The sequence below is a fragment of the Tachysurus vachellii genome, chromosome 16 (genome assembly GCF_030014155.1).
Source record: "Tachysurus vachellii isolate PV-2020 chromosome 16, HZAU_Pvac_v1, whole genome shotgun sequence".
NCBI classification, from domain to species: domain Eukaryota; kingdom Metazoa; phylum Chordata; class Actinopteri; order Siluriformes; family Bagridae; genus Tachysurus; species Tachysurus vachellii.
The window spans coordinates 17,770,701-17,784,025 of record NC_083475.1 but is presented as its reverse complement, the minus strand read 5'-3'; the positions used below and the strand labels follow the sequence as shown (position 1 = coordinate 17,784,025).

Here is a 13,325-nt window from a genome sequence, read left to right as displayed (position 1 = left end):
TGATTGGTGACTCCTGCCATTTTTTTTTCTATTATTAATGAGTCCCAGGTTTGGAGATTTAGCCACAGAACTTGTCTGACACAACAATACAGACACAAAGTAAGAAAGTTTCTGATGTAGCACAGTGTGTTTGCTCCACGTCGTCGATCAGGGTTTGACTACATGCTGTTGTGTAGCAGCTTTATCCACAGCGTGTTCAAACAGAGGTGCCGGTGTTTAGTGAGCAGGAGAGTTGTATAAGTGTTGTACAAGCAAGTGTTCGTCAGCAATTCCACATAACTGTGTGTTCCTTTTTTTTTTTCTTCAGTCTGTCATCTATTCACACTAATTAATCTGCCCAATAAAAGCCAGTGTGTAATGCAGTAGGATGGGATTCGGTATCTGTCTGATCAGCATGGATATATGGTTATTTAATGTTATAATGAAAGGAAATATCGAGTATTTTTTATTTTTTTATTTATTTTTACTTTGAGAAAAAGAAGCTAAAAGAAAAGCGCCGGGGTTCGATAGCTTATCTTCCGAAAGTGTTTGGTGAAGTGGCAGGTCTTCAGACAGCCAGGCAAAGTTTATTCCTCTGACGTTTTTGTTGTGTCTTAAGCTGGAAATCTCCTCCGAAGGTGGACACGTAATTTGCATCATTCTCCAGTAGCTTTATCTGTTAAATCTGATTGCTTTACCTTTTTTGAAGCTTGCTTGAAACTCTGGGGATTTTCACGGGTAATCACTTCACTGCATTTAAAATGAGGAATGTATTACACCTAGTGTTGCCAGACTCACAATTACATCTAAATTATTCTTAAATGTATAAATTAAATTGGATGGTTTACACTGTGATTGGATGGTAATCCTGATTTATATTTATATATATGTGTGTGTATATGTGTGTGTGTGTGTGTGTGTGTGTGTATTGTGTGTTCTTGAACATCATGGCATGTGAATCTCAAATCTACAGTAGACGATGTTTAAATGATAATAGTGATACTGTATAAAGGAAGAAAGACTGATGAATGGGACAAAAGTTTTACTGTGCTGTTTTCTTAACCACAAAGATGACGTCCTCTAGTCATCCTTTTGTAAAAAAAAAAAAAAAAAAAAACAGCCTGTATATTGTTATTATGGTCAGTTCTATGTGGATCGTGGGTGTTACGAACTATGTTTGTGGGTTCGCTGTTTTGCTTGTTCTTGTTCTCTCTCTCTCTCTCTTTGCTCCACTATCTATCTTTTCAGATCCTACCATTGGACATCTCCTGTCAATCTTCATTATCCTGTGTGACATCACCCGTCGATCTACCAACCAACCAGAATCAGAATCAGGATTAGAATCAGAAACAGAGACAGAAACAGAAGGAGAAAGAAGATGTGTGCTAATTAGTTAGAGGGCTCTATTGTTGTTCATTCGGTTTTAGTATGTCAGACTGTTCATGTATCCCAATTTGTTAGTTTTTTTTTGTGTACGTGACTTGCGGGTCACTTTGTGTACGTGACTTGAGGGTCACTCGTTCGGCATCTGGATGTTTGTGTTTCTTCGCTTCATGGATATGACTTTATTTATTTTGGGGAAAACTGGACAGGTGAGTACGTCACGTGACATACATTGTGCAACACGTAGGTAAGCTTTTCTGTATTAGACACACTAGGGTAGGAGCGCGTGCCACCCTCTGTATCTTTTGTTTGGATAGGAAGTATAGGTTAGGTAGGGCGTCATCGACGCTGAAGATTTGTTTTATTACTTTTCTTTGTAGTTCAGGTTAGAGGGTTATGTTCAAGCTAGCGCAGTTTTGTTTTGTTTATTTCTTTGTTTTGGCACCGCTCATGTCTCGTTTTCCCTTTGTGGTTTTTGTTATCTTGTTTCTGTAGATATAGTAAATATTATCACCTTTGTCACCACAATCTGTATGATAATATAGACAGGTTTTGCCCGCTATTTGTTGTTCGTGTCGTTGATTGCTACATACACACCAGAAATCTAACTTTATAATCATTTCATATTGTTACATCCCAACCATACCCCTAAACATCATTTGGGGTCGTAACAAATGGGGGCTCGTCCGGGATAGTTTTTCCCATGTTCAAAATTTTTGGTGTGTGTTGGCGTCATCAGCATAGTTGTGGGGAGCCTATAGGCTAGTTTGTAGGTTTGCGCTTTACCACTAGGGGTACTGGCATTAGTGTTGTGTTGTTGTTGTTTTTTTCTTGCTGTGTGCTGTGTGGGAATTAATAATCGAAACATGGCTTTGTTTGATTTACAGTCATTTATTAAAGCTCCCACCATAGAACAGCTAAATAAGTGCAGGAAGGATGACTTATTTGCAATTGCGGCACATTATGAAATCTCTGTTGCCAGACAAGCTCGTAAAGAAGAAGTTAAGCAGGTAATATTACAAGGTTTGACTGAGTTAAATGTTTTGCTCCTAACTGGGGATGCTGATGATGAGGAGGCTAATTGGGAGACGCAATCTCTTGATGCCGGGGGACAGACATTGTTAAGGGATGTGCAGAACATCGGGGAGGAACGCGCTATAGCTAAGGCCGAGGAGGAGTCTGACGCCAAGCCCGGCTTACCACTCTCTGAACCGTCCTCTCCCGTCTCAACTGGGTCTAGAGAAGGTGTGCGACTGAAGTCCCACCTACCCCCGTTACAATTAGAAGCCCAAGTTCGGCACGCTGAGTTTGAGATGCGATTAGAAATACGCAGGATGGAGTTAGAGGTCGAGAAACAAATAAAGTTACGACAGCTCGAGCTGGAAGCGATGAAGATTGCTGCCAGCTCAGCTACACAACAGACTCCCGCTCCAGATCCAAATGTTTCCCCGGTGGTCGGATTGTCCTCACCCACCTTTGATGTGAGCAAGCATATTGCTTTAGTACCTCACTTTAGGGAGACGGAGGTGGACTCTTATTTTAATGCATTTGAGCGCATTGCGCTTTCCCTCCGTTGGCCAAAAGATGTTTGGTCTCTCTTGGTACAGTGTCGTCTGATGGGTAAAGCTCAGGAAATCTGCTCTACTCTGTCCTTAGAAGACAGCTTAAAATATGACACACTGAAAGCTGCTATTCTACGCGCCTACGAGTTGGTGCCTGAAGCATACAGACAAAGATTTAGAAATCATAAGAAAATGTCTAATCAGACTTTCGTTGAGTTTGCTAGAGAGAAGGGCATTCTCTTTGACAAATGGTGTGTTGCTAGCAAGGTTACTGATTTTAATTCAGTGCGGGAATTAATTTTGCTGGAGGAATTTAAAAATTGTCTCCCGGAGCAAGTAGTGGTTTACCTGAACGAACAGAAGGAAAACTCCCTCTCTCAAGCCGCAGTGTCGGCGGATGAATTTGTGTTAATTCACAAAAGTGAGTTTCCCTCTGCAGAGAATATTGTAGCCGATGCACTCTCCAGGGTGTAGCGTTAATATCTAATCACATTTGTTACTGTAAACCAAACAGTTGTTTGGTCTTAAGGGGAGGGGTGTTACGAACTATGTTTGTGGGTTCGCTGTTTTGCTTGTTCTTGTTCTCTCTCTCTCTCTCTTTGCTCCACTATCTATCTTTTCAGATCCTACCATTGGACATCTCCTGTCAATCTTCATTATCCTGTGTGACATCACCCGTCGATCTACCAACCAACCAGAATCAGAATCAGGATTAGAATCAGAAACAGAGACAGAAACAGAAGGAGAAAGAAGATGTGTGCTAATTAGTTAGAGGGCTCTATTGTTGTTCATTCGGTTTTAGTATGTCAGACTGTTCATGTATCCCAATTTGTTAGTTTTTTTTTGTGTATGTGACTTGCGGGTCACTTTGTGTACGTGACTTGAGGGTCACTTTGTGTATGTGACTTGAGGGTCACTTTGTGTATGTGACTTGAGGGTCACTTTGTGTATGTGACTTGCGGGTCACTTTGTGTACGTGACTTGAGGGTCACTTTGTGTGCGTGACTTGCGGGTCACTTTGTGTGCGTGACTTGAGGGTCACTTTGTGTACGTGACTTGCGGGTCACTTTGTGTACGTGACTTGAGGGTCACTTTGTGTACGTGACTTGCGGGTCACTTTGTGTACGTGACTTGAGGGTCACTCGTTCGGCATCTGGATGTTTGTGTTTCTTCGCTTCATGGATATGACTTTATTTATTTTGGGGAAAACTGGACAGGTGAGTACGTCACGTGACATACATTGTGCAACACGTAGGTAAGCTTTTCTGTATTAGACACACTAGGGTAGGAGCGCGTGCCACCCTCTGTATCTTTTGTTTGGATAGGAAGTATAGGTTAGGTAGGGCGTCATCGACGCTGAAGATTTGTTTTATTACTTTTCTTTGTAGTTCAGGTTAGAGGGTTATGTTCAAGCTAGCGCAGTTTTGTTTTGTTTATTTCTTTGTTTTGGCACCGCTCATGTCTCGTTTTCCCTTTGTGGTTTTTGTTATCTTGTTTCTGTAGATATAGTAAATATTATCACCTTTGTCACCACAATCTGTATGATAATATAGACAGGTTTTGCCCGCTATTTGTTGTTCGTGTCGTTGATTGCTACATACACACCAGAAATCTAACTTTATAATCATTTCATATTGTTACATCCCAACCATACCCCTAAACATCATTTGGGGTCGTAACAGTGGGTTTTGTCTATATTTCTATAACACTGACTGAGTTGATTTGTCGATTAAATTTTAATAAATATCTTTTGTTGTTCTCCTTCTGATCATTTTTAAACATGAAAAGAAAAAAGAATTTGGATTAGCATTAAAAACTAGCCTGACAGTTTTTCTCAATTCCTCAAGTCGTGTGTTGTTTTTTTTGTGCGTGTGTTTTTAACAGAGATCCGCTCTCAGCTGTTGGAGCAGCAGAAATGTCTGGAGCAGCAGACGGAGATGAGAGTACAGCTCCTCCAGGACCTGCAGGATTTCTTCCGCAAGAAGTCCGAGATCGAGAGCGAGTACTCGCGCAACCTGGAGAAGCTGGCTGAGCGTTTCATGGCCAAGACGCGCAGCACCAAGGACCACCAGCAGTACAAGTGAGCAGAGCTGAGACACATGAGGCTGCACTGACAGCTCAGAGAAATGAACCTAGCTTTGCACGACGGCACATTTGAGATACAAATCCATCTTTTATTTGTTCTTGTTCTTGTCCATCATCTTTCCATCTTTCTCTCTGTATGTGTCGTGGCCTGGAAAACACATCACGTACACAGACTGACAGAATTTCTGTTTGTTTTCTTGTGATTACTGCAGCCAATAATGCTTGATTGTGGACTGTGCTGCAGCTTGATTTCAATACTTGTGATCCAATGTGGAGTCTTTTGGTAAAATTGTGAGCACAAGATTCTTATTTTAAACTCCTATCAGTGAAGACATACTGTATGTACTGACTTCCTATGAGAGTTGTACTCACGTTCCACACACGGGAACGGAAGAGGGATTTGTGCTCGATGTGTGCTGTGATGACGAGAAGGCTGAAATCTGAGGTAAATCTGCGTCAGCTGAAAAAATGGTGAAAGATCACAAAATCACAAAAACCTAGATGGAGGTCTGCCTGGGCAAAACGAAGTAAATGTTAAACAGTAAAATAATTTCACCACATTGAAATGTAGGTAGAAAATTTATTTGAGGTGTCCATGTATAGCAAATTTTGGCTAAAATTTAAATATCTATTTTTAGTTACATCAATTTGCTATTGAATTTTATTCTTAATCATTTATCTTCTATTATCGCTCTCGGTTTTCGGTTTGCTTTAAGAGCAGAAGCGGTGTTAGGAACTACACCGTATCCTTTCCTTCCTGTGCGCTTATTTCCTGAAAAAAAATCAAATCAGAATTGGGAGAGATACTGGGAGATAACTGCTCCTCCTTCTTTTATGTATTCTGCTCATCTGTCATGGTGTGTGTGTGTGTGTGTGTGTGTGTGTGTGTTTGTGTGCACAGCCTCATTAATGCAGATAGCATTCTGCAGCAAAAAGGATGAAACTGTAGAAAAATAAAAGGCAGTGTAAGAGAGACGAAGACCCCCTCACCCCCCCTTCTCTCTCTTTCTCTCTCTCTCTCTCTCTCTCTGTCCTCTTTCTGCTTTTCTCAGCATGCATACTTTTCTCTGCACACTGCACAGCTTTAGTCGTGTGTATTGCGCCGCCGTCTTGCTGGTCCTCACAGGACCAAGCCTGCTGAATGTCTGCTCAGAGATCCCTGTGTTAATATCACCGCTGATGAACCTTTCTGCTCGAAATACCCTCAGTGATCACAAGATCCTGAGATCTACATAGACCTTCATAGGTTATTACATCTCAACATTACTGCCAGTTAAAATCCCTGTCCACGTTTATTACACACACAACACATGCAGACCCAATATTAAAAAATAATCGCTGTCTGTCTATCAATCTGCCTGTCAGCCTTCTACCAATTTTATATACTGTGGGACTATATAATGCATTATAAGTATTGGCACCCTTCACATGTTGCCCACACCAGGAATGTCTTGCAGGTTTTTTTTTTTTTTTTTTTTTGTATGACTATTGAGGATTATGCATATGGTTCCTCTGAGCTGGAATACATTTCCTGAACTTCCTGTAGTGCTTGTGTTTAGTGCAGTCCTGCGGAAGGGAAATGAGATTCGAGGCTTCGGAGTTGAGGCTTCTTTTAAAGCAGGGTCCTGTAGTCAGACCTACAAAAGAAGCCCATTAAAAGCTGGAAATTTCCCAAGGACATGCTAGAAAATGCTTCATTAGTGGGTTTTAGAAGACCAGCAAGGCATAACCATAAAAGAAGCATCAGAAAATAGCAAACCCAGGGACCACCCAGTCGGTGTTCCTGTACTGATGGTGTGGTTACTGGAAAAAAAATGGCTTTACAATGTTCTATATATAAGAAAATCATTTAAGCGTTAAAGAACAAGTCACATAGAGCGCTTTATCTTCACAAACGCCATTCAGTGTAAAGTCTGAGGTTATAGAGGTTACTTTCTCAGCTTCTGTTGGATAAGTTTTCACCGAAACGGCTGATTTGTCAGTGGTATTTAAGCACAATTCTAATCTCTTCATCTGCTTGTATTTGTGGCCAATACTTCCCTACTTCCTCACAGTCTAATATGTGGTTTGTGGTGTTTGCTGCAGGAAGGACCAAAACCTGCTGTCTCCTGTAAACTGCTGGTATCTGCTGCTGAACCAAGTGCGACGAGAGAGCAAGGACCACGCCACACTCAGCGACCTCTACCTCAACAACGTCATCACACGCCTCTCACACGTCAGCGAGGACAACACACGCCTGCTCAAGAAAGTGAGGATGCAAACGTGGTGACCCACATAAAGTTCCACCAAACCTTCACAAAGCAGATGATGAACGTTATAAGTGTGTGTAATGTAATTAACTCACCATTTTTAGATCAGTGGTCAGTTATTATTCTGATTTATTGTGTTGATTGATTGATTGTTTAAGGAATTTATGGATGAATTAATGCATTATTAAGGGCTGGAGGGATGGATGGATGGATGAATTAGTAAGGGCTGTATGATTGGATTATAAAGGGATGGGTGGATTATGTAAGGGATGGATAGATGGATTATTGAGGTGTGGATAGATGAATTAATAGATAATGGTATGGATGGATGGATGAATTAATAGATAATGGTATTTATAGATGGATGGATGGTTGGATGGATGAATTAGTAAGGGCTGTATGATTGGATTATTAAGGGATGGGTGGATTATGTAAGGGATAGATAGATGGATTATTGAGGTGTGGATAGATGAATTAATAGATAATGGTATGGATGGATGAATGAATTAATAGATAATGGTATTTATAGATGGATGGATGAATGGATGAATTAGTAAGGGCTGTATGATTGGATTATAAAGGGATGGGTGGATTATGTAAGGGATGGATAGATGGATTATTGAGGTGTGGATAGATGAATTAATAGATAATGGTATTTATGGATGGATGGATGAATTAATAGATAATGGTATTTATAGATGGATGGATGGATGGATGGATGGATGGATGAATTAGTAAGGGCTGTATGATTGGATTATTAAGGGATGGGTGGATTATGTAAGGGATGGATTATTGAGGTGTGGATAGATGAATTAATAGATAATGGTATTTATAGATGGATGGATGAATGGATGAATTAGTAAGGGCTGTATGATTGGATTATTAAGGGATGGGTGGATTATGTAAGGGATGGATTATTGAGGTGTGGATAGATGAATTAATAGATAATGGTATGGATGGATGGATGGATGGATGGATGGATGGATACATGTATTATTGAATGGAATGTTGGATGCATTGAAAATTAAATGGACGAATTAATGGAATGTTTGATTGATGGTTTGAATATTACTGTAGCTGGAGGGATTTAGATTGTTAGATTATCGGATTTGTGGGTGTTGGATGAATAGATGGATTATTGTATGTTTGGATGGATAAATTGATTGATGATGGATTATTAGATGGATTACTGGATGGATGGACGGATGAATTGAGTGGATGAATTATTTGACTGATGGACTGATTTAATCGCTAAAGGAAGAGATTAGGACTGAATGTACAGTGAACGAATAAGCGGATGGATAGATTGTTGAACTGGTGGATGAGCTGGAATTGACACTGACAGAATGGGGAGCAGACAGCAGACATGTTTTTTATGACCTTTGTTGTTTAAGCAGCAGAGAAAAGCAGCCGGAGGTTTATTTGGAAGAGAAATGTGTGCTTTCTATTTCTGGAGAACTGCTGTTCCTAACCGGATTCCTCGGCTGGTTTTATCGATGTGTAGTTGCACTGTGTATTGTATATCATTTCATTTATATGGCACAGATTAGTTTTTAAGAAAAGCCACTTTTATTCCCTTTATTTTCATTTCAGTTTCTCGGTGTAGCGTCACTCTGCACTGCCGTGTTTCTCTCTGAATGCATCAACAGGGCAAACATATTTTAATTAGGCTCAGTAGGCTTTATTTGGATTTTTTTAGTTTTTTTTTTTAAAGATTAAAAATAATTCTCCATTGCATTTTTAAGAAGCATCTGGCCTTGTGATGCTGATTAAAATAAAAAGGGGAGGAGCTTTACATTCTCATTTAAATAAATGCTGGCTGTTGGCATCAGTGTACAAAGCAGTGAACCTCTAAATTGTTATTTAAACAGTTTTTTTTTAACATACTGGTCCCATCTTAAATGCCTTTCTACTCACCTCAAGCTTTGTCTGCTTTCCTTCTTTGTAATGTGATGCTAAGCCTGAATGAACTCGACAGATAAAAGTAATAGGATGGCATTTTGCTCTCCAAATGGCTTTTGAGCTCCCCATTCACTTTAGATCAGGCGTCTCAAGCACTTTCATTGCTTTAGATATGAGTTTGACCCAAACCTAGACCTAGACTTTTGTATTAGCTTCTCTAAATAAACTCCTTCTCCTCTTTTTTTTCTCTTTTCTCCAGAGTAAAGAGATCACATTCCAGTTGCAGGAGGACCTGATGAAGATTCTTAACGAACTCTATACGGTGAGGGGATTTTTCCTTTCGCTCTGTCCCAAGCCTCCCATCATCTTTCCGTTCTCATCTTCGTCGCTCATCACTTCAGCTCACCTCAATCCGCCCATCCTGTCTTTCTTGTTTTTATCATTCCATCAATACTGGTCTTCTATACTTCACTCCTTCTTTTTGATGGCTCTACAGCTCAGCTCCTGCAATCTCATCAATCTTTCATTCGCTCATTCTGTCATTTCATACTTCAGTCACACAGCCTACGCTCAGGTTCTTTTACAGGGCATAAATGTAATAACTTCAGCTTGCCTAGCACCAGGAAACCCCAGAGGGAAACCTGTAGAAGTTTCTTGTTTTTTTTTTTTTTTATCCTTTTTTTGAACAATACATTTAATATATATATTAAATGTAAGCAAACATTAAGCAAACATCAGGCAAAATCCGTGTCCCAAATCACACAGTAAACACTCTAGTACTCACTGTGCACTATGTACTCTAACGTCTACTGAGTCAAATTTAGAAGGGATGTGTTGTTCAAATTAAACCCTAAGGTTTTTTTTCTAACCTGAAGCCCATTCCCAGACAACGATAAATGACATCAAACCCGTGTAACACGATGCCGTAAGCTTTAACGGATTACAGTGAATTTTTTTTTTTTAAATATTGAAAAATAAATCGGGGAGGCACGGTGGCTTAGTGGTTAGCACGTTCGCCTCACACCTCCAGGGTTGGGGGTTCGATTCCCACCTCCGCCTTGTGTGTGTGGAGTTTGCATGTTCTCCCCGTGCCTCGGGGGTTTCCTCCGGGTACTCCGGTTTCCTCCCCCGGTCCAAAGACATGCATGGTAGGTTGATTGGCATCTCTGGAAAATTGTCCGTAGTGTGTGATTGTGTGAGTGAATGAGAGTGTGTGTGTGCCCTGTGATGGGTTGGCACTCCGTCCAGGGTGTATCCTGCCTCGATGCCCAATGACGCCTGAGATAGGCACAGGCTCCCCGTGACCCGAGGTAGTTCGGATAAGCGGTAGAAGATGAATGAATGAAAAATAAATCGCACAACAATGCGATTTTAAAGGATGATCTTTCATTTTAAACAAAGATGTTTATAAGAAGTCTTGACCCCCGCTGTATCGTCGGCCATCTTGAAAAAATTTTTAGCCTTCATTCCTTCCTCTACATAAGCAAATCTGCAAACCTTGAATAGTAAGTGACAATGAAGTGAAAGTGACGTGACATACAGCTAAGTACGGTGACCCGTACTCAGAATTTGTTCTCTGCATTTAACCCATCCAAAGTGCACACACACAGCAGTGAACACGCACACACACCGTGAACACACACCCGTAGCACTGGGCATTACATTTATGCTGTGGCGCTCGGGGAGCAGTTGGGGGGGTTCGGTGCCTTGCTCAAGGGCAGCTCAGTCGTGGCCGGCCCGAGACTCGAACCCACAACCTTAGGGTTAGGAGTCAGACTCTCTAACCATTAGGCCACGACTTCCCCCATCCAGGTGTTTTTTTGTTTTTTTTTAGCATGAACAAACTACTCACACTGTTTATCTAAAGCATTTTACCTAATGATTTCCACCATGTTTGGCCTCACAGATGGACAGTGACGTATTCAGACACACACACACACACACACACACACACACACACACACACTCATGGAGATGTGAGACACTGAGTATTTGCAGAGCACTCAAAAGCTTCTGCATTTCCTTGTTAAAATCCATCACAACTTTATCACGAGGCTTGGAGCTGAGCTAAGCGGTGGTCATTTACATATGGCATCAATTACTCACATTCTCCATCCTTCTCAAACACACACACATACAAGCTCACGGTCTCTACACACACACACTGCATCTATTAAACACAGATGGAGCACAGTGTATTTTGTCGTCTCTACCTGATTATCTCAACGTGGGCACGAGAAAACACTACGGATGTGGGGAAGACTGGCTTCCTTTTTAAATATGACTTCACTACTCATTCACAGATGTGAGCAAACGACTGCTCTACTGCTCATAAAGATTTTTCAGGCTGTTCGTATCGCTTTGGCAATGATTTATGCTGCATTCATGACAAATGAGAACTCAGGGGTTTTCTATTTTCCACCGAATAGCTTTCATGCGACCTTAGCGGTTTATAGTTGGAAGAAAATTCGAGACACACACACACACACACTCTCACTCACAAACAATGTAGCACACTGGGGAAACCCATAAGGCAAAAAAATGTTACTCAGTCTTGTAACTCCTACATCAGGAATGAGGAGCCGATGTGGGTGCAGGGTTTCATTCCAACCAATCAGAAGACACCTCAGTCTATTGAAAGCCATCAGCAGGTAGAATCGGGTGTGACTTGTGATAATTGGGATTTGAACCTGCGTCCACATCGGCGCTTTCCAGGAAAGACTGGACTTATTGCTAACAAAAGATATTGATATTAAAGACAATGATATTAAAAGATAATGTAGTTCTCACTTCCCACATCTGAGTTACGCTGAACTCAGAATCTGAGGTTGAGGGAGGAATGCGTGATGTCTGACGGAATTCTCTTAAGACCCGATTGTCTCCCTCATAAACTCAACTTTCTGTTTAAAATGCTTAAAATACAGTTTCTTAGCATTTTGGCATCACCATGTTAAACTGACATCACAGAATTTCCAGTTTGAGGAAACCAGAGATCTTGAGAATCATTTTCTGTGGGAATTCTAAGTTTAAGAAGTCATTTAAATGGAAGATTTTCCTCCATTGAGGTCAGGAAATGACCCAGTTCCCATTTTGTCCTGAATGCAGCATTTAAATGACTGCCAACAGATTACCCAACTTTTCCTAAATTAGGTAGGAAGTAACCCAGGAATTTTAAACCTCCATTGTAACACATTTGTTTGCAGGTAAATAAGGAATAGGAAACGTTTACAGCATTTAGCAGACACCCTTATCCAGATTGACTTACAATTTTTTCAATTTATACAACTGAGCAACAGGGCCCTGCAGTAGCACCTTGGTGGCCCTGGGATTCGAACACATCACCTTCCGATCCGTAGTCCAACGCCTTAACCACTAGGCTACCACATCCCTAACAAACAAACCAACCCTGTTAGATTAATTCTGATAACAACGCCTTAGTTTTTGTGGTCACGTGTAATAATGATTGCTCGGCAAACTCTGTGCAGGTGATGAAAACCTACCACATGTACCACAGCGAGACTCTGAGCTCAGAGAACAAGCTGAAGGAGGCCGAGCGTCAGGGCGAGAGACAGGGCCGAGGCGGAGAGGTGTTCAGTCTGCGCAACGAGGAACGGCATCAGCGCCGCAACGCCGCCCGCAAAATTCAGAAGATGAAGGAGAAGGTACGAGAGTCGAGACACAATCCTGTTACTCTGCTTTAGACAGCAGTAATGTTAAGTGATTACTATATTAAAAGGATACTCCAATTATTTTATTTCAGCTTTATTCCCCATCACACCAGTAAATAGAGTTGTGCGATATTCCAACACATATTGTAGGGCAATAATAACACATCTATTCATTTGTTGGGACTCTGAGCAATGAGAGCGCACGGTACTGTGTGTGTGTGTGTGTGTATAACATTATTATAACATCTAATATTGGAATATGTCTGTTTCCATAGTAATAGCTCATACACAAGGATTTTTTCCACAGCAGTAGCTCCACATTATTTAAGATGAAAAAACAAACAGATTTCAAAGTTATTGTAAAACATCTTCATTGATGAAGTGAAGCATTCGGTTAGGAGACATTTATTTTACATTTACGCAAGGCACCTCTGTTTGTTTTCCAGTTTCTGTTTTATAGTGTAGTGTAATATAGTGTGGTGTAGTATAATATGGTA

At 40.8% G+C, this 13,325-nt stretch overlaps 1 protein-coding gene across 1 annotated transcript in view; it reads left to right on the top strand.

Moving 5' to 3' along the window:
- The window catches only part of srgap1b (SLIT-ROBO Rho GTPase activating protein 1b), a 55,631-nt gene that overhangs the window by 19,262 nt on the left and 23,044 nt on the right, over positions 1-13,325 (top strand). Inside the window, exons 2-5 of the mRNA XM_060889100.1 lie at positions 4,809-5,004; positions 7,095-7,257; positions 9,420-9,482; positions 12,646-12,822. Of these exons, the coding sequence (XP_060745083.1) occupies positions 4,809-5,004; positions 7,095-7,257; positions 9,420-9,482; positions 12,646-12,822 (599 nt within the window). The remainder of the gene's footprint in view (positions 1-4,808; positions 5,005-7,094; positions 7,258-9,419; positions 9,483-12,645; positions 12,823-13,325) is intronic.